The sequence below is a fragment of the Oncorhynchus nerka genome, linkage group LG27 (assembly GCF_034236695.1).
Source record: "Oncorhynchus nerka isolate Pitt River linkage group LG27, Oner_Uvic_2.0, whole genome shotgun sequence".
NCBI classification, from domain to species: domain Eukaryota; kingdom Metazoa; phylum Chordata; class Actinopteri; order Salmoniformes; family Salmonidae; genus Oncorhynchus; species Oncorhynchus nerka.
Window position 1 is genome coordinate 93,389,099 of NC_088422.1, and position 22,190 is coordinate 93,411,288.

Genomic DNA, 22,190 nt, shown 5'->3' on the forward strand with positions numbered 1-22,190 from the left:
TCTAAGCCTTTTTGTCCAATGAACATCAGACGCCAGAGGATGAGACTTGGCTGTTTGATTGGCCTAATTTGATTGCAGAGATATAATCCCTGCATGTTTCTTTTTAAGTGCTCATTTCTACAACTCATCACAGCCTTTCATCCCTATCAGCAGGGTACTAGAAGACTCTTCCTTCCCACAGACACATTTCTCTCTGACCATGTTTGCCCAGGAGTTGTCTGATCTCCCGATGTAGGCCTGATGATTGCAGACACTGATAGAGCCCGGTCTTGGTCTGGGAACTCTTGATGTTCCCTGTCAGTGGTCGAAGTCCAAAATGGCTGCCGCCCAGTCAGCTTGTCTCCGTCCAGCAAACACACACAACATGATCTGCCCTACAGGCCTTGTTGTTGTCTCCCTTGGTGGTTAGGTCATTATGCTTTCATGTTGTTAGGGACCATTTTTGAAACGACCAAAGATGTCTGCCTGGTAACTCATCCAAAATGTTAACCTTATTACAATGTGATCATATGGAACTTCTTTCCTGGAGTTTTAGGCCTAAATTTAGTAAGTCATCCTCGTCGGTAGGTAGTCACTGTTAGCCATGTGACAAACTGAAACATTTTCTTAATGTTGAAAAAACAAAAAACATCTGCTTTCTGTTAAAACTATAAGCTCCCGAGTGGTGCAGCGGTCTAAGGCACTGCATCTCAGTGCATGAAGCGTCACTATAGTACCTGGTTCGAATCCAGGCTCTATCACATCCGGCTGTGATTGGGAGTTCCATAGGGCGCCGCACAATTGGCCCAGCGTCGTCGGGGTTTGGCCAGAGTAGTCCGTCATTGTAAATAATAATTTGTTTACTGACTTGCCTAGTTAACCTCTTACCTCTACCTGGGACGCTTGCGTCCCAACTAGAGCTCTGGAAATGCAAATGCGCTACGCTAAATGCTAATAGTATTAGTTAAAACTCAAAAGTTCATTAAAATACACATGCAGGGTATCAAATTAAAGCTACACTCGTTGTGATTCCAGGCAACAAGTCAGATTTTTAAAATGCTTTTCGGCGACAGCATGAGAAGCTATTATCTGATAGAATGCACCAATACACTACAACAGAAAAGCACAGCAGGGGACGTAAACAAAATAATTAGCATTTCGGCGTTACACAAACCGCACAATAAAATAGAAAACAGTCATTACCTTTCACCATCTTCTTTGTTGGCACTCCTAGATGTCCCATAAACACTATTGGGTCTTTATTTCGATTAAATCGGGCCATATAAAGCCAAGATATCGTTATATGTAGACTGTGTGATAAACGAAAAAAACAGCGATTTCACAACGTAACGTCATTTTTTTTAATTCAAAAAGTAGACGATAAACTTTCACAAAACACTTCGAAATACGTTTGTAATGCTACTTTAGGTATTAGTAAACGTTAATAAGCGATAAAAATCATCCGTAGGTGATGTATATATCATTAGCTGTCGTCTTGGAAAAAATTTCAGGAGAGAGCTCTTCCGGAATGATCTGGGCGGAGACCGGAGGTAAGTCGTGCCCCTCTTTCGGTTCAACCAAGAATCAAAGATGGTTAAATTCACAAGATACTCGACTACATGGGGATGCTGTGGGAGTTGAATGCTCGGTCTTATCTAATTCGGCTCACTGTTAACAATTGCTGGAAGTGGCGCAAGGATATTTATTTCCATTTTCTGTGATCAGGTTTTCCTGCGCTTTCCGATGTAACGCACGTTATGTAATAGCCACAGTCGTGATTTAACCAGTTTTAAAAACGTCCGAGGGTTTCCTATACACACATTCTAACCATATGAACGTACTATATTCCTGGCATGAGTAGCAGGGCGCTGAAATGTTGCGCGATTTTTAACAAAATGTTCAAAAAAGTAGAGGGTCGACTGAAGAGGTTAAATCAAGGTTAAATAAAAATGTGATAAAATTCACAATGCCTTTTCAGATGGTTAAGCATTGTAAATAATACTTGTACTACCATTACTGTACTTCAATTCCACCTCACATAATTAGCATTTCCTTCTCAACTACACTACCGTTCAAAAGTTTGGGGTCACATAGAAATGTCCTTGTGCTTTTCTTTCAAAATCATTTTTTTTGTCCATTTTAAAATAACATTAAATTGATCAGAAATACAGTGTGGACATTGTTAATGTTGTAAATGACTATTGTAGCTGGAAACCATCAGTCCTGTGTTCCAATGGCATGTTGTGTTACCTAATCCAAGGGTATCATTTTAAAGGCTAATGGATCATTAGAAAACCATTTTGCAATTGTTAGCACAACTGAAAACTGTTGTTCTGATTAAAGAAGCAAAGACTAGTTGAGAATCTGGAGCGTCAGCATTTGAAGAAGTTGAGCCTCGCGCTTCAACGCTCTTAGTTCTTGTGGAAATTGACCCACTATGCTGTTTACTTTCTGCGTACTGGGATTTGTCGTAATGTTACGAATCCCAAATTTAATTTAAAAGTGAACATTTTAAGTGTTCACACTGCTCGTCATTGTAATGGAATGTGATGTTTTTGTTGCAGGTGGTGAGGAGTCGGCCAGATGAACTAGATCCAGGGGAACCCGTAGCCGGGGACATGACTGATCCGTTGGCTGTTTTCTGCTGAATGGATTAGGGTGAGTACCTACAGTGCCTTCTTAAAGTATTCATACCCCTTGACTTATTCCACATGTTACAGCCTGATTTCAAAATGTATTTTTCTCCTCACCCATCTACACACACTACCCCATAATGACAAAGAGCAAACATGATTTTAGAAAATTACAGAAATAAGCTAATTTACATAAGTATTCACACCCCTGAGTCAATACACGTCAGAATCCCTTTTGGCAGCGACTACAGAGTCTTTCTGGGTAAGTCTATAAGAGCTTTCCACACGTGGATTGTGCAACTTTTGCCTATTTTTATTTTTTATAATTCTCTAAGTTCTGTCAAATAAGTTGTTCATTATTACTAGACAACCATTTTTAGGTCTTGATATATACAGTGAGGGAAACAAGTATTTGATCCCCTGCTGATTTTGTACATTTGCCCACTGACAAAGAAATGATCAGTCTATAATTTTAATGGTAAGTTTATTTGAACAGTGAGAGACAGAATAACAACAAAAAATCCAGAAAAACGCATGTCAAAAATGTTAGAAATTGATTTGCATTTTAATGAGGGAAATAAGTATTTGACCCCTCTGCAAAACATGACTTAGTACTTAGTGGCAAAACCCTTGTTGGCAATCAGAGGTCAGATGTTTCTTGTAGTTGGCCACCAGGTCTGCACACATCTCAGGAGGGATTTTGTCCCACTCCTCTTGGCAGATCTTCTCCAAGTCATTAAGGCTTCGAGGCTGACGTTTGGCAACTCGAACCTTCAGCTCCCTCCACAGATTTTCTATGGAATTAAGATCTGGAGACTGGCTAGGGGGTCAAATATTTATTTCCCTCATTAAAATGCAAATCAATTTATAACATTTTTGACATGCATTTTTCTGGATTTTTTTGTTGTTATTCTGTCTCTCACTGTTCAAATAAACTTACCATTAAAATTATAGACCAATAATTTCTTTGTCAGTGGGCAAACGTACAAAATCAGCAGGGGATCAAATACTTTTTTCCCTCACTGTATATTTTCATGCAGATTTAAGTCAAAACTGTAACTCAGTCAACACCCAGTGTAGATTTGGCCTTGTATTTTAGGTTATTGTCCTGCTGAAAGGTTAATTCATTTCTCAGTGTCTGGTGGAAAGCAGACAACTAGGTTTTCCTCTAGGATTTTGCATGTGCTTAGCTTTATTCCATTTTTTAAAATAAAAAAACTCCCTAGTCCTTGCCAATGACCAGGCACCACCTGCTTGAAAATAGGAAGAGTGGTACTCTGTAATGTGTAGTGTTGGGTTTGCTCCAAACATTACGCTTTGTATTCAGGAAAGCAAGTTCATTTCTTTGCCACATTTTTAGCAGTTTTACTTTAGTGCCTTGTTGGAAACAGGATGCATGTTTTGGAATATTTTTATTCTGTACTGGCTTCCTTTTCACTCTGTCATTTAGGTTCGTATTGTGGAGAAACTACAATGTTGATCCATCCTCAGTTTTCTCCTGTCACATCCATTAAAATCTGTAGCTGTTTTAAAGTCACCATTGACCTCATGGTGAAATCCCTGAGCGGTTTCCTTCCTCTCCGACAACTGAGTTTGGAAGGGAGTCTGTATCTTTGTAGTGACTGGGTGCATTGATACACCATCCAAGTGTAATTAACAACTTCTCCATTCTCAAAGGGATATATTCAATGCCCTTCTTGGTCAGGCATTGGAAAACCTCCCTGGTCTTTGTGGTTGAATTTGTGTTAGAAATTCACTTCTCGACTGAGGGACCTTACAGATAATTGTATGTGTGGGGTACAGAGATGAGGGACCTTACAGATAATTGTATGTGTGGGTTACAGAGATGAGGTAGTCATTAAACAATCATGTTAGACACTATTATTGCAACTTGTGTGACTTATTAAGCAAGTGTTTACTCCTGAACTGATTCATGCTTGCCATAACAAAGGGGATGAATACTTATTGACTCAAGACATTTCAGCTTTTCGTTTTGTATTAATTTGTAAACCTTTCTAAAAACATAGTTCCACATTATAGGGTATTGTGTGTCGGCCAGCGACAGTCTAATTTTGAATCCATTTTAAATTCAGGCTCTACCCCCAATGTGGACCAAGTCCAGGGGTGTGAAATACTTCCCGAAGGCCCTGTACCTGTCATTTTTCAACAGTAACTTACTTTGGAACCATAGAACTGCATTAATGCTGACCCAATCTGACCTGATCTTAATTGAGTAAGCAGAGCTGTGCCGGATTTCCCTAAACCCAAACCGTATCAGGTTGATAGCAAAAGGAAAGGAGAAGTCTTTGAACGTGCTCTGGATTCATTAGCCTGTATCAGGCTGGTAATTGGAAGTCTGCATGGAGCGAGAGGACAGGACTTGGGTACATACACAGATGCTGATCAAAGCTGTGTCCCCTACAGCCCCACGGGCTGCTTTTTATATACCCCCTCTTCCTGTAAAAGACTCACCCGGAGGGGATATGTCACATGTTCAAGGTCCCAACACCTGTAACCCTGCTATGTCATGGGGTTTTAACCATGTAACACTTAATGTGGAAGGATCCCATGTCCTGCTCTGTCCCTGAATCATATTCTGTTATGCTGCTACAAGGCTACATGTAAGACTTACTGTGGAAGGATACCATGTCCTGCTGCGTCCCTGAATCATATTCTGTTATGCTGCTACATGTAAGACTTACTGTGGAAGGATCCCATGTCCTGCTCTGTCCCTGAATCATATTCTGTTATGCTGCTGTAGAGGCTACATATAAGACTTACTGTGGAAGGATCCCATGTTATGCTGCTACAAGGCTACATGTAAGACTTACTGTGGAAGGATCCCATGTCCTGCTCCGTCCCTGAATCATATTCTGTTATGCTGCTACAAGGCTACATGTAAGACTTACTGTGGAAGGATCCCATGTCCTGCTCCGTCCCTGAATCATATTCTGTTATGCTGCTGCAAGGCTACATGTAAGACTTACTGTGGAAGGATCCCATGTCCTGCTGCGTCCCTGAATCATATTCTGTTATGCTGCTGTGGAAGAGGCTATTCTGTTATGTAAGCTACTTACTGTGGAAGGATACCATGTCCTGCTCCGTCCCTGAATCATATTCTGTTATGCTGCTACAAGGCTACATGTAAGACTTACTGTGGAAGGATCCCATGTCCTGCTCCGTCCCTGAATCATATTCTGTTATGCTGCTACAAGGCTACATGTAAGACTTACTGTGGAAGGATCCCATGTCCTGCTCCGTCCCTGAATCATATTCTGTTATGCTGCTACAAGGCTACATGTAAGACTTACTGTGGAAGGATACCATGTCCTGCTCCGTCCCTGAATCATATTCTGTTATGCTGCTACAAGGCTACATGTAAGACTTACTGTGGAAGGATCCCATGTCCTGCTCTGTCCCTGAATCATATTCTGTTATGCTGCTGTAGAGGCTACATGTAAGACTTACTGTGGAAGGATACCATGTCCTGCTGCGTCCCTGAATCATATTCTGTTATGCTGCTGTAGAGGCTACATGTAAGACTTACTGTGGAAGGATCCCATGTCCTGCTCCGTCCCTGAATCATATTCTGTTATGCTGCTACAAGGCTACATGTAAGCCTTACTGTGGAAGGATCCCATGTCCTGCTCCGTCCCTGAATCATATTCTGTTATGCTGCTGTAGAGGCTACATGTAAGCCTTACTGTGGAAGGATACCATGTCCTGCTGCGTCCCTGAATCATATTCTGTTATGCTGCTGTAGAGGCTACATGTAAGACTTACTGTGGAAGGATCCCATGTCCTGCTGCGTCCCTGAATCATATTCTGTTATGCTGCTACAAGGCTACATGTAAGACTTACTGTGGAAGGATACCATGTCCTGCTGCGTCCCTGAATCATATTCTGTTATGCTGCTACAAGGCTACATGTAAGCCTTACTGTGGAAGGATCCCATGTCCTGCTGCGTCCCTGAATCATATTCTGTTATGCTGCTGTAGAGGCTACATGTAAGACTTACTGTGGAAGGATCCCATGTCCTGCTCTGTCCCTGAATCATATTCTGTTATGCTGCTGTAGAGGCTACTTGTTGTTGTGCACTGCTTATAAATGATGTGCAAAGGTCACAGTAATGGCATTGAAGAGTGGTTATTTTTCTGTCTCTTCTCCAGTTGATTAGGAGCGTGTTTAATCCCCCCTGTAGGTCTCTAATATTGTAGGCTTTTTGGTAATAACCTGCCTAATCCCTGGACTAGCGACGGGTTGGACCGAGACATTCACTTCAAAGCAATTTCCTCCATTCTCTGCCTGCTCTGAGAGATATAAACAATGTTTCATTGTGCAGCACTAATGTGAAATTACTTCTTTGTTGGCCACATCGAACTCAATTTGTTAGCTCAGTGTGTTTGCTACGGTGATTCAACAAACGGAATGTAAGAGAGAAGCCCAGTGGAATGCAGGGCCAATGCCAGGTAAGAAAGACCTGGTGCTTAAGTCTTGTGTTATCAGGGCACAGACGGTAAACACCGGCTGGCTGGTAGAGACCTTCCTCAGCTAAAATCAGCAGAACACGTCTTCACTCAATTATATAGGCCCAGCTTTAGAGGATAAATCCTACATGTAGATATCTCAGCCTTACCTGGCCTTGAAATGGGCATCATTTTTTCAATAATTACATTTTTCTACATTTGTAAACACCCATATGACACTCTGGGTTGTTAGAAGTCTGAAGAATATCGTCTTGGAGTTGGAGTTCTCACACAGTAAACTCCTTTTAAAACCCTGTATTAATCCAAATACACATTCTCACAGGGTTAGACTAGAATAAGCTATAAGCTATTCTGTTTTCCACTGCAAACATCTGGATAGGAGTTTTGATTGATTTGAAGAAGACTCTTACTGCAGTCCAATGTGAGGTCTGCTGGGCACTATTGGAGTGGCGAGGGCATCCACACCCATGCATGATTAACAAGGCTGGAGGCCAGCAGGGTATCGAGCTGCTGGAAGTCCTGCTACTCCCCTGAGAGGCCTGGTGAGATGGTAAATGGAGACACATACTACTCTGGGAAAAACTGTTTGGCCTTGAGGTTGGACTCTTAAAAACGTTTATTTTTTAAAATAGAGCTTCTGCTTTGACAACTCTCTTTTCTGAACTTCTTGAAATATTTGTTAAAATATGATGACTAACATGTTAGAATGGTGAACGTAGCTCACCACTGACTCTGTTGGTGAATCCCTTTGCACTCTGATTCAGTAATTCATTAATATCATTATTTCACAAGGTGTAGTTGCAAGATGATCTCCTTCTCTGCAGGATGATCTATATCCAGTCCGTGTCAGAGACACAACCTTTCCACCCAGAGGACTGGCATCCTTTAGTGAAGGTCGCAACAGGTTTGCTTTCGTGTGCCAACGTCTGATTGGGAGACACCTGCCTCTGTGACTGGCAGGTGATGGAGCAGGTGTTTGGGGCAGAATGTGAACTCATTGCTAACAGAAGATGTGTTTTAATATGTGATGAAGGGCTAGCTCTCTCCCCCTGTCCCCCTCTCCTTCTCTACTCCTCTCCTCTGAGATACAACTCGCTGTGACGGTGTGTTCTTACGCCCAGGCAGCAGCAGGCATCTGAAGACTTGAAAGGGCAATGTGTAGGGGTGTTACCACGATTACAGAACAGACATTTGAATATGTTGTGGATGGTACATGCACTGTGGTGCATATTAATACTCTGTCATCAGTGTGACTTATTGAAGCTGAGCTGCGGTCGCTTCCCTTGTGTTGAGGCACCACCAAGGGAGAATTTGGCCTCAACCTTGGTAGTGATGCTGTCAACGCCTAAATGTGACTGAGTGAGCCATGCATTAACTGATGAAGAGGAGTGAGACGACCTACAGAGGAGCACATTTTATGGGAGGCGTGTTTGTCTTTTCTAACGAGCTGCCTCACACACACACACACACACACACACACACACACACACACACACACACACACACACGGACACCCTTCTCGTCTCCGACACAGTAGCAGTTAACAGGCCCCTGAGCTCCAGTCAGCCAGAGCTTATTTACAGCAGTCTGAGCCCCTGCCTGAATTCACCCAGAGACCACTGAAAATGTCATGAGTGTGTAGTTGGGGCAGGAACACCTGGTTGCACAAACACGGGGACTTCTGCTCCGATACCTCCCCAAGGGCAGCTCACCAGCGCTGAGGCGTTATCGCAATGATGGCTGTTATATTCTTTTTCCACACCAGAAAACAGCAGAGGGATAAAAACAACAGCCTGCTCAACCCAGGGCTCTGCTGCTACAGTGGTCTGCCCAACCCAGGGCTCTGCTGCTACAGTGGTCTGCTCAACCCAGGGCTCTGTTGCTACAGTGGTCTGCTCAACCCAGGGCTCTGCTGCTACAGTGGTCTGCCCAACCCAGGGCTCTGTTGCTACAGTGGTCTGCTCAACCCAGGGCTCTGCTGCTACAGTGGTCTGCCCAACCCAGGGCTCTGTTGCTACAGTGGTCTGCCCAACCCAGGGCTCTGTTGCTACAGTGGTCTGCCCAACCCAGGGCTCTGCTGCTACAGTGGTCTGGGCTCTGCTGCTACAGTGGTCTGCCCAACCCAGGGCTCTGCTGCTACAGTGGTCTGCCCAACCCAAGGCTCTGCTGCTACAGTGGTCTGCCCAACCCAGGGCTCTGCTGCTATAGTGGTCTGCCCAACCCAAGGCTCTGCTGCTACAGTGGTCTGCCCAACCCAAGGCTCTGCTGCTACAGTGGTCTGCTGCTACAGTGGTCAACCCAGGGCTCTGCTGCTACAGTGGTCTGCCCATCCCAGGGCTCCCAGTGGTCTCTGCTCTGCTGCTACAGTGGTCTGCCCATCTGCTGCCCGGGCTCTGCTGCTAGGGCTCTGCTGCTAGTGGTCTGCCCATCCCCGGGCTCTGCTGCTACAGTGGTCTGCCCATCCCCGGGCTCCCAGGGCTCTGCTGCTACAGTGGTCTGCCCATCCCGGGCTCTGCTGCTACAGTGGTCTGCCCATCCCCGGGCTCTGCTGCTACAGTGGTCTGCCCATCCCCGGGCTCTGCTGCTATAGTGTTCTGCCCATCCCCGGGCTCTGCTGCTACAGTGGTCTGCCCATCCCGGGCTCTGCTGCTACAGTGGTCTGCCCATCCCCGGGCTCTGCTGCTACAGTGGTCTGCCCATCCCCGGGCTCTGCTGCTACAGTGGTCTGCCCATCCCCGGGCTCTGCTGCTACAGTGGTCTGCCCATCCCCGGGCTCTGTTGCTACAGTGGTCTGCCCATCCCCGGGCTCTGTTGCTACAGTGGTCTGCCCATCCCCGGGCTCTGTTGCTACAGTGGTCTGCCCATCCCCGGGCTCTGTTGCTACAGTGGTCTGCCCAACCCAGGGCTCTGTTGCTACAGTGGTCTGCCCAACCCAGGGCTCTGCTGCTACAGTGGTCTGCTCTGCTGCTACAGTGGTCTGCTCTGCTGCTACAGTGGTCTGCTCTGCTGCTACAGTGGTCTGCTCTGCTGCTACAGTGGTCTGCCCATCCCCGGGCTCTGGTGCTACAGTGGTCTGCTCTGCTGCTACAGTGGTCTGCCCAACCCAGGGCTCTGCTGCTACAGTGGGCTGTCATGAAGGGTTTATTCTGTTCTGGAACCAGCCGGGAGATAAGCAGGTAGCTAGAGAATGTCCAGAACTTCCAGAGGACTGCCATTAAAAAGGTCTGCTGGCATGAGCATTGTTTTTCTACCCTCTTGGTATTCACACATCACTTGATATAGCCTAAGCATACCAATGAAAACATACTTTCAGGTGCTTGTGAGATGGGCTTCCAATTATCTTAGTGCTGAATAATCCTCACTATCACCCTTTGTGTACTGCAGATGGTGGTTTTGGTATGGAGGCAAAGGTCGTAGGACATGAATGCTTTTGCCTAAACGGGGAAAAGGATAATGACAGGAAAATGAACTTAAATACTGCAGGATGTGCTTCCTCATCCCTCCTTATGTTATCAGTAAAACGACACAAACCCTCTGCTCACATTTGAAGAACAATGTTAGGCCCACTTGTTTTGCTCTTTCCGCGGTCTCGTCATTATAAACAGAACTTGTAGTAGGAGATTGGCTTTAAGCAGGCAGTAACTAAGTAGCCAATCCTTTTCTGTCTTCTTGCTGTTGTGTGAAGGGTTAAAGTACCCCCCTTATTATACATGCACATTAAACTAACTGGCCAGCTGGTATGTTGGCAGTATGTTGACGTTCCAAGGCAGAATGAGATACTCTTGAGCACGGTGTATCCTGGGTAGTTTTGAAGCAGCTGTTACTGCATCCAGAGATTTCTGACACGTTAACAATGCAGCGCAGCTGCTGCCAGCATTCAGCCAATGAGCAAACGCCTGTCATCGGAGCTGGCCTATGAGTGATGTCAGAGATGACCGGAGAAGCTGCGAGCAATTGGAACTCGGAGACCTCCCTCCTCATGGCTTCTGTGTTTACAGTCCCGAGACCTCGGATCACAAAGATACTTCTCAACACGTAAACCCCTTCAACATATCGATTGACCTCTGCTCCAACCAGCCAAGGTTTGACATGACCTCTGCTCCAACCGTCCAAGGTTAGACATACTATTATGTCTCTGTTGGTCTTCAAGGACTGTTTGTAAGTTTTGACAAGGCTCATGTTGCCTAGAAGAAATGCATTGTATTTCAACCAGCTTTTTGACTGAGATGATTTTCAAGTCTTGGCAAGCCTGGCATGCACCTGCCTCTGATCTATTCCTGGGACTTAAATGACTTGAAGAGTTGGACGGTATATCTGATGACCGTTCTGTCAAGCTCGCCGTAGTCGTCTAACCCCACCTGGCTGGGCAGGTTGGGCCCAATATGGCATGTCGTCCCAACCCCTTGGAAGCCAACACAACACCACATGTAGTCCTACATCATCAGCATGCTAGCAGCAGCAGCTGCCCTCTTCATTTTGTCTCATCATTGATGCCCAGTCAGTGTTATAAAAAAACTGAGTGGAAGAGTTCTGACAACCATAAGGTGACCGGAGCCAAACCATCCAATCAGAGCAGAGGCCACTAAACCTGACAGCAGTCCTTTCAGACTCCCCAGTCCCTAGTGCCAGGGCCAGCCTTCCTCCTCCCACCCCTGATGGCCATTATCGGGACAGCATCTAAAGACAATGTAGCCCCTATGCTCCCAGGGGCTAGGTTGCCAAGGCTGGGGTGGAGGCCAAGGGCAGTGGATGTTCTCACATTACTGAGACCCCCCTTATCAAAGCTGAAGGCCGGGCTGTTTTAAGCTCAGTGGATACCCCCCACACACACACCTTTTTATCTGGGCTTTCTTAAGCTCAGACAGTGGAGAACCCCCCCATACACACATTTATCAAGGCTAAAGGCTAGGCTGTTTTAAGCTCAGCAGTATGCTTAGCAGCATTTCAATGGAGTCCTTCATTTCCTCCTGTCTCATCCCTCCCCCTTGGCCCCCTGGGAAGGCCATGCATCACCAGGATGAGGACGGGTAGTGGGCGTGAACTTTGGCCAGAGCGCCGTGGCGATGGATGAACTCAAAGCATACTGAGGGCATTTGGTCATGTGTGCTGGCTACAGATTGATGAGCTCATTTTAAACGCAGGTCCCATGCTGCTGTGTCAAATTTTTAAGTATCTTTCAATTCTCCGAAGCAGGACGTTGGCTCATTTAAGCTGAAAAGCTCCACTCCCCCCTTTTAACCACAATCTGTCAGGCATGAAGGGGTTTTATCCTCAACAGCCTTGTACTCCCTATCTGGGTTGTTGTCTGTTGTTTTGGAGTACTTCCCCCCTAAGTCTGTAGTTCAAATCGTGGATATTACCAGAGGGATTACATCTGTGCAACACATCCGTAGTCAAGCTGATTGCCCTTGGATTACACAGAGGCCCATCTCATATCTCATGCACTTAAGTGGATTTGGGCCGAAATGATCCATGAAAACACTGCTACTGTCTAGTCCACTAGATAGAGCCTAGTGGTGTTGTCTGAACTGTAGTTAAGTCGTACATAATACATAGGTTACATTCACAAGTGAATTGAAAGATGCTACAGGTTTTAATTGAAATGGCTCTTTCTCCAGAACCTTGAGGAGATCCGTTTTAACAGTCTGATCATATCAATCACAAGAGATGTGGATTCATGAAAGGTGGTGAGCGAGAACGTGAATGAATTACAAGCAATGCGATATAAGTTCTAGATTTATCCTTGCCCACTTGTCTAGTCACTATGGTCTTGTCCTGGTTTAGGCAGGCTGTGATTGGCTGGACTCAGTGAAGCCTAGTGGTATAGCCAGTAGCCATGCCACTGACTGAGCTCTGCCGGCAGCACACTACCTAATAAGATCCAATTATTTATAGTCAGGCCCTGACAAGATGGAGACAGTCTGCTTATCTTTCACTGTGCAGTCCCCAGGCTTCCTCCCAGAGTTCTCATCATTGTCAGAGCTCCCAGCAGCCCAATCATTCATCTCTCCACTATGCTGACTTTTCTCCAAATATCAATGATACTTTTATTCACACAGCAATATTTTACATATGCAGAGGTCTGCCAAAGCAGATGTTTCACATGACATGACACTTAAAGTTGGTAACTGCAGAGTTCACTTTCACCCTCCAGCAGTTGATACTTGGAGAGAACCATGTGTAGACCTATTTCCAAATGGAAGTGCTCGCTATTATTGGAAAGTGTGTTTCTCACCCACCCCATACTGCTCATGTATTTGCAGCAGCTATTGTTAGAACACGATCATTAACACATGATCTTCAGGGTTTATATTGTGAGCTGGGTTACTAACACCAGGCTGAATGTATACAGTACCAGTCAAACGTTTGGGCACACCTACTCAAGGGTTTTGCTTTATTTTCTACGTTGTAAAAATAATAGTGACGACATCAAAACTATGAAATAACACATATGGAATCATGGAGTAACCAAAAGAGTGTTCAACAAATAAAAATATATTTGAGATAGCCACCCTTTGCCTTGATGACAGTTTTGCACACTCTTGGCATTCTCTCAACCAGCTTCACCTGGAATGCTTTTCCAACAGACTTGAAGGAGTTCCCACATGCTGAGCACTTGTTGGCTTCAGGCCAGGTCATCTGGTGCAGCACTCCATCAATGTTCTTCTTGGTCAAATAGCCCTTACACAATCTGGAGGTGTGTTTTGGTTCATGATCCTGTTGAAAAACAAACGATAGTCCCACTAAGCACAAACCAAATGGGATGGCGTATCGCTGCAGAATGCTGTGGTAGCCATGCTGGTTAAGTGTGACTTGAATTGTAAATAAATCAGTGACAGTGTCACAGCAAAGCAGCCCACACCATCACGCCTCCATCACCACGGAGATCATCCGTTTACCTACTCTACATCTCACCAAGGAAGGAAAAATAGTGTTTTCTTGGCCCAAGAAAGTCTCTTCTTATTGGTGTCCTTTTAGTAGTGGTTTCTTTGCAGCATTTCGACCATGAAGGCCTGATTCACACAGTCATGTTGAGATGTCTGGTACTTGAACTCTGAAGCATTTATTTGGGCTGCAATTTCTGAAGCTGGTAACTAATGAATTTATCCTCTTCGGCAGAGGTAACTCTGGGTCTTTCTTTCCTGTGGCCAGATGGTTTTTGCGACTGCACTTGAAGAAACTTTCAAAGTTCTTAATGTTCCGCGTATTGACTTACCTTCATGTCTTAAAGTAATGATGGACTGTCGTTTCCCTTTGCCAACAGTTCAAATAAGCATAGTATAGACTTGGTCTTTTACCAAATAGGGCTATCTTCTGTATACCACCCCTACCTTGTCACAACGCAACTGATTGGCTCAAACGCATTAAGAAGGAATGAAATTCCACAAATGAACTTTGAACAAGGCACACCTGTTAATTGAAATGCATTCCAGGTGACTACCTCATGAAGCTGGTTGAGAGAATGCCAAGTGTGCAAAGCTGTCAAGGCAAAGGGTGGCTAATTTGAAGAATCTCAAATATAACACTTTTGGGGGGCTACTACATGTGTTATTTCATAGTTTTGATATATTCACTATTATTCTACAATGTAGGGGGGGGGGGGAGAACAAAAAAATAAAAACCCTGTGTCCAAACTTTTGACTGGTACTGTATATGTTTTCCTTTGTTTCCGCATAACCCTACCACCCCTCCCCTAGTTGGAGTAAACGAATCGACAACAGCACTTAGGCTTCTACTTCCAGCTTATACATCTTTCAGCTCCCCTCCACCCCTCCCATCTAGTTCTGAACACCATCCGGTTTTGGTTTCTATTTGGTATATATTTTTCAGCTGTGTTTCACAAAAGTTGTGAACCTTTCTATTCTCATAGTGTCTACAGATTGTAAATAAAATAAACATTTTTTGCTAAGAGCATTATTATATTATTGATAATTTGACTGAGATTTTCAATCACCCAGCACTCAAGGCTGTTCTTAAGAGAGTAGCCTATCCTGCCTCATATCCTGCCTCATATCCTGCCTCATATCATGTCTTTACTCTACATGCTTATTAGAGAGAACTGGAACCTCCTAACTCCTGTTGTCCTTGTCTGGCTACATGCTTGTCCTTGGTGTATAACTTTGTTGGAGACCAGAGACCATTATCGTTGTAATTTGACTCGGCGTTGCTAGGGCAGATAGATTGCTCCCATTGTGGAATTAATGCGCATTCATTGTGTTGACCTTTAGCTGTGGCTGGATTAAGCTGAAGCATTGAGATGCTGTTGGAAGTAATGATTTTCTACCCTCTCTCTCTCCTCCTGTATTGTGCGAAGGCCGAGTCTTTGTCGTTGCTGCATCTGCAACTCCTAGCGCCGTAAGCTGTAATTAGTGAGAGGGTTTGCCTATTGATTTCTCTCAGGACGATGGAAATGCCAGAAACAACAGGGCAGACGACGTGAGTCTCGGACCCGCGCTGATTGGCACTGTTAATCGGGTGAATGAATTGACGCGTCTCGTTCACCTGGTAGACGTCGACTCCAGCCTTTATCTAGTTTTGACCCTCACCTCAAAGCGTTTCAAGTTCTTAATTACCGTTCTCGTAGACAAAAGTGTTTACCCACAACCAAAGAGGGACTGTCTGTGATCCACTATTTGGAAAACACTATTCTAGCTATTTACTCCTTGTTCTCACTCTCCACCCCTGTGCTCATTTAAAACTGCCAATGCTGACATGCGTTATGTGAATTGGTCTATGCAAGCCTCTGAAGTGGTAGTTGAATGTTTTCCATTCCCAACCCTCAAGCGGAAGCAGCTGCAAAAGGCGTACACAAACAACTAATTGCAAATGCTGCTCGTCATCACATTTACCATAATGCTGGTTCCTTTCCTCAAGTTAATCTGCATTCGATTCTCATCAACTCATCTGCAGATGCTCCTCAATCACCTTGCATCTCCTTAAGCGGTTTAGTCTACTTTGTGTATTCCTTAATTGATCACCCGTGAGCTGTGGAGCCCAAGCCTGTAGGCTCTATTTAGAACCGTGAGCTGTGGAGCCCAAGCCTGTAGGCTCTATTTAGAACCGTGAGCTGTGGAGCCCAAGCCTGTAGGCTCTATTTAGAACCGTGAGCTGTGGAGCCCAAGCCTGTAGGCTCTATTTAGAACCGTGAGCTGTGGAGCCCAAGCCTGTAGGCTCTATTTAGAACCGTGAGCTGTGGAGCCCAAGCCTGTCGGCTCTGTCTAGAACCGGGAACTGTGGAGCCCAAGCCTGTCGGCTCTGTCTAGAACCGGGAGCTGTGGAGCCCAAGCCTGTCGGCTCTGTCTAGAACCGGGAGCTGTGGAGCCCAAGCCTGTCGGTGTAGAGCAGTAGGCTAGTGTTGGAGTGACTATCTGTGCTGTTTTTCCCCACATCCCAACACCTCTCTTGTTTGTATCAATGAAGCTCCCAGATAACACGTTGCATGTTTTTTTGTTGAAGATGAGGGCCACACATATGATGACAGTAGTAGTTGTACAGCAGAAGTACACACAGTATACAACATATTAAGAACACCTTCATAATATTGACCCCCCCCCCCTTCCCTCAGAACATCTTCAATTTGTCAGGACATGGACTCTACAAGGTGTTGAAAGCGTTCCACAGGGATGCTGGACCATATTGACGCCAATGCTCTCTTGGCTTGTGTGGTATCAAGATGATCATTCCAACCTTGTGTCATACGGGGATATTCAGTAATATCGGCACTGATCCCAAGGGCCGTGGATTTCAAACCCCACTTATACTCTGCAATCTGAGGATTAGCAATGCTATCAAGTACATGTAAAATCCCATAGAGAATGCTAATGATCGCGTTGTGAATATTTTTGTACAGTTTCTTACTGAACTATACAAGGAACTCAAAATGCTACACAGTTTGCTGCACAAAACAAATATTAGCCTGCGAGGCTCTTGATCCAGGAGTCACTCTAGAGTAGAGAGGGGGGAAAGGTATTTATTGGGGTCATAAACCTCACCTGCAGACCAACATCATGACATACCTTTGGCAGAGATGAGTCTTTCTGGGTAAGTCTCTTAAGAACTTTCCACACCTGGATTGTGCAAGATGTGCCCATTATTTTAAAAAATATATATATAATCTTCAAGCTCTGTCAAATTTGGTTGTTGATCATTGCTAGTCAACCATTTTTCAGGTCTTGCGATGGATTTTCCCAGTAAATTTAAGTCTCAACAATAACTCTGGAACATTCACTGTCTTCTTGGTGAGTAACTCCAGTGTAAATTTGGCTTTGTTTTAGGTTATTGTCCTGTGAAAGGTTAATTAATTTCCCAGTGTCTGGTGGAAAGCAGACTGAACCAGGTTTTCCTCTAGGATTTTGCCTGTGCTTAGCTCCATTCATTAGATTTTTTTTTAATCCTGAAAATCTCCCTTGTCCTTAACAATTACAGCATACCCATAACATGATGAAAATACGCAGAGTGGCGCTCAGTAATGTGTTGTATTTTCCACAAACATAACACTTTGTATTTCGGACAAAGTTAATGGCTTTGCCACATTTTTTTGGGCAGTATTACTTTAGTGCCTTGTTGCAAACAGGATGCATATTTTGGAGTATTTGTATTCTGTACCAACTTCCTCCTTTTTGTTGATCCATCCTCCGTATTCTCCTATCACAGCCATTAAACTCCTTCCACTGCGGAAAATGAAGTAGGAAGGCTGCCTGTATCTACAGTGCCTTCGGAACGTTTTCAGACCCATCCACAATACTTATGTAAATCTTATATTTCTATTTTTTTAAATTTTGTAATACATTTGCAAAAATGTATAAAACCCTGTTTTTGCTTTGTCATTATGGGGTGTTGGTTGAGGGGAGGAGGCATTGACGATTTAATACATTTTAGAATAAGGCAGTAACGTAACAATGTGGGAAAAGTTCTGGGGTCTGAATAGTTTCCGAAGGCACAGTATGTGTCTTATATACTTAATATTGTCAAAGGATACTATTAATAAGTCTCTGTTTCCCCCTGTGCAGGTGTGCTGTGACCATGCGTTGCCTGGCGGCCCGGGTCAACTACAAGACCCTGATCGTCATCTGCGCCCTCTTCACCCTCCTCACCATGCTTCTGTGGAACCGTTGCTCCAGCGACACCGCCCTGCGCTTCCTCCCGCGGGCCCCGCCGCCACCCCCCAGCGCTAAGGGGGGCGACGCCAGCATTAGCAGCCAGCAGCAGCCCCCGGAGCCGCCGCCCATAGTAGGCGGAGCTGCCGGCATCAAGTACGAAGAGATGGACTGCCTGATTAACGACGACGTCACGATAAAGGGTCGGCGGGACGGTGCTGAAGTGTACTTTCCTTTCAGCTGGCTGGAGAAGTACTTTGAGGTGTACGGCAAGGTGGTGCAGTACGACGGTTACGAGCGCTTTGAGTTCCAGCACAGCTACTCCAAGGTGTACGCGCAGCGCGAGCCCTACCACCCGGATGGCGTCTTCATGTCCTTCGAGGCATACAACGTGGAGGTGCGCGACCGCGTCAAGTGCATCAGTGGAGTGGAAGGTGAGTCGAATCCCTTGAGGTGCCAACATTGATCCGTGACACCGTCCACGAGAAAAGGCATTTTATTGCAGCCAACCACATTACAACCGTTATTTTGATTCACCTGACGCACAGGAAATCAGAGCTAGTCTATCAATCCTTTAATCGCCTTAATTACTACTTATTGATCAATACCATCACGAATGTATGGCCTTATAAAATCTTATTTGTTTTTCCCCAAATGTAGTTTTCTTTGTTTGGTTTTTCAAGGTTTCTGTGATTCCCAAACTTTAAAAAAATAGAAGAATAACAAAATTAGATTTTTTATTTTGGGTTGTAGTATGAACCAACAAGAGACTGTTTGCTTAGCCATGTTTGTGTAGCGCTCTTGTAGTTGGAGAGTTTGCAAAGCAAATGGCCACTGGATTGATGCAAATGGTCATGATCTCATTCTGCCAGGTAGCCATAGGCTACTTTGGTAGAGATTTTAAATGGGAAGGTTTTTGGGAAAGCCTTTCCATCTAACAGAAGATGGTTATAATTAGCATCATCGCTAACGGCTACACAATGTGCAGACATACGCTCGCACCGCAGACACGGGCATTCCTCGCGGCGCGGACACGGGCATTCCTCACCGTGGCATAAAGTTGCAGGAAAATACGAATCACTGATGCATTCTGTTCTAGTCTTGTCTTTGGCAAATTAATTTGTTTTCTACTAAGTTCAAAACATTTTTGAATATGGTTGAATTCCGTTTTAATATCTGGATTCTGTCCTCATTCTCCGCAATGTGGATTTTATAGGGCCCTGTGATTGGTCCCACCACAGGAAAAATTCTGCGAATAGTCAAATGTAAAAAAAAAGCAAAGTAGCCCAACATTCATTGCCTTTGTCCTCAACTCCATAAACAGGGACCAGGAAAGGAACCACTAAAGCTCTATCACACACTAGTTTATACATGGCACGTCAGGACTAGCACTTAGTGGTTGTGTGCAAAGCAGTCTGAACGGACCCCGTCTTAAAGGACAGTGTCCGTACGAGTTTAAGAGACATTTAGCTGCACAGTCCGTAGGAGAATTTTCCAGGAAACCAGGCTTAAGTAATCCACCTCTGGCCCCTTGTGAATAATGCACCATCAATTGAGTTGCATTAAGCAAATGAAACTGGGATTTGATCGGGCAGATCACGAAACCTGATTGTGGCAACTTTAATGGAGCACCATTTTGTGCTTGTACCGATACGCCGGGGTCTCCTGTTTCACAACGTGGAGATGGACTATTGGTAGACAATGGAGTGTGAGGGTCTCCATGTGCGGGTACCCGTGGTTTTAATCTCTGATCAGATATCTGTGTGGTGAGGATGTCGCTTATTTTCTGTTTGACACCTAGAGCACCCGATGTCACAAGAAGGGCAACGAGATCATCGACATCAACCACCCGAGCCACGGCCTATTCACCCTACTATCATCCAGAAAGCCATGTCAGTACAGGTGCCTCAAAGCTGGGACCGAGAGACTGGAGAAACAGCTTCTATCTCAAGGCCATCAGTCTGTTAAATAGCCATCACGAGCCGGCCTCCATCCAGTACCCTGCCCTGAACTTACTCACCACCCGGTTACTCAACCCTACACCTTAGAGACTGCTGCCCTATGTACATAGACATGGAATCACTGGTCACTTAATAATGTTTAGATACTGTTTTACCCATTTCATAAGTTTATACTGTATTCTAGTCAATACCATCCTATTCTACTGTTGCTGTATATATAACATCCTGGAGTCGCCTCTTCACTGTTGACGTCGAGACTGCTGTTTTGTTGAGGACTTGTGAGGCGTCGGTTTCTCAAACTAGACACTAATGTACTCTTGCTCAGTTGTACACCGGGGCCTCCCACTCCTCTTTCTATTCTGGTTAGGGCCAGTTTGCGCTGTTCTGTGAAGGGAGTAGTACACAGCGTTGTATGGGATCTTCAGTTTCTTGACAATTTCTCGCATGGAATAGCCTTCATTTCTCAGAACAAGAATAGACTGACGAGTTTCAGAAGAATGATATTTTTCTGGCCATTTTGAGCCTGTAATCGAACCCACAAATGCTGATGCTCCAGATTCTCAGCTAGTCTGAAGAAGGCCAGTTTTATTGCTTCTTTAATCAACAAAACAGTTTTCAGTGGTGCAACATGATTGCAAAAGGGTTTTCTAATGATCAATTAGCCTTTTTTTAAATGATCAAGTTGGATTAGCTAACACAACATGCTACAATGTCTACACTTGTATTTCTGATCAATTCGATGCTATTTTAATGGACAATTTTTTTTACTTTTCTTTCAAAAACAAGGACATTTCTAAGTTCAAAATCAACATTCGGTATCTGGTGTGGCCACCAGCTGCATTAAGTACTGCAGTGCATCTCCTCCTCATGGACTGAACCAGATTTGCCAGTTCTTGTTTTGAGATGTTACCCCACTCTTGCACCAAGGCACTTGCAAGTTCCCGGACATTTCTGGGGGGAATGGCCCTAGACCTCACCCGCAGATCCAACAGGTCCCAGACGTGCTCAATGGGATTGAGATCCGGGCTCTAAACTGGCCATGGCTGGACACTGACATTCCTGTCTTGCAGGAAATCACACACATAACGAGCAGTATTGTCGTGCTTGAGGTTAACGTCAGGATGAGCCTGCAGGAAGGGTACCACATGAGGAAGAAGGATGTCTTCCTTGTAACGCACAGCGTTGATTTCCTGAAATGACCGCAAACTCAGTCCGATGATGCTGTGACACACCGCCCCAGACCATGACGGACCCTCCAACTCCAAATCGATCCCGCTCCAGAGTACAGGCCTCGGTGTAACGCTCATTCCTTTGTCGATAAACCATCGCTCCTGGTGAGACAAAACAGCGACTTGTCAGTGAAGAGCACTTTATGCCAGTCCTGTATGGTCCAGTGACTGTTTGTACCCATAGGCGACGTTGTTGCCGGTGATGTCTGGTGAGGACCTTCCTTACAACAGGCCTACAGGCCCTCAGTCCAGCCTCTCTCAGCCTATTGCGGACAGTCTGAGCACTGATGGAGGGATTGTGCGTTCCTGGTGTAACTCGGGCAGTTGTTGCCATCATGTACCTGTCCCATGTTACATGTGGTCTGCCACTGCGAGGACGATCAGCTGTCAGTCCTGTCTCTCTGTTGCGCTGTCTTAGGCGTCTCACAGTACGGACATTGCAATTTATTTCCCTGGCCACATCTGCAGTCCTCATGCCTCCTTGCAGCATGCCTAAGGCATGTTCACGCAGATGAGCAGGGACCCTGGGCATCTTTCTTTGTGTTTTTCAGAGTCAGTAGAAAGGCCTCTTTACTGTCCTTCATAACATAAGTTTTCACAACTGTGACCTTAATTGCCTACCGTCAGTAAGCTGTTAGTGTCTTAACTACCATTCTACAGGTGCATGTTCATTAATTATTTGTGGTTGATTGAACAAGCATGGATAAGTGTTTATACCCTTTACAATTGTTAGATTTGTTCCTTTCCAATCATCATTGGCTCATTGGTGAAATTAGCATTTTGACTATCTTTAATTAAATAATTC

General features: G+C 45.0%; 1 protein-coding gene across 1 annotated transcript in view; it reads left to right on the forward strand.

Annotated features, from left to right (window-relative positions):
• The window catches only part of glceb (glucuronic acid epimerase b), a 92,335-nt gene that overhangs the window by 44,637 nt on the left and 25,508 nt on the right, over nucleotides 1-22,190 (forward strand). The window contains exons 2-3 of the mRNA XM_065012340.1: nucleotides 2,544-2,637; nucleotides 18,109-18,629. Of these exons, the coding sequence (XP_064868412.1) occupies nucleotides 18,122-18,629 (508 nt within the window). The 5' untranslated portion in view covers nucleotides 2,544-2,637; nucleotides 18,109-18,121. The remainder of the gene's footprint in view (nucleotides 1-2,543; nucleotides 2,638-18,108; nucleotides 18,630-22,190) is intronic.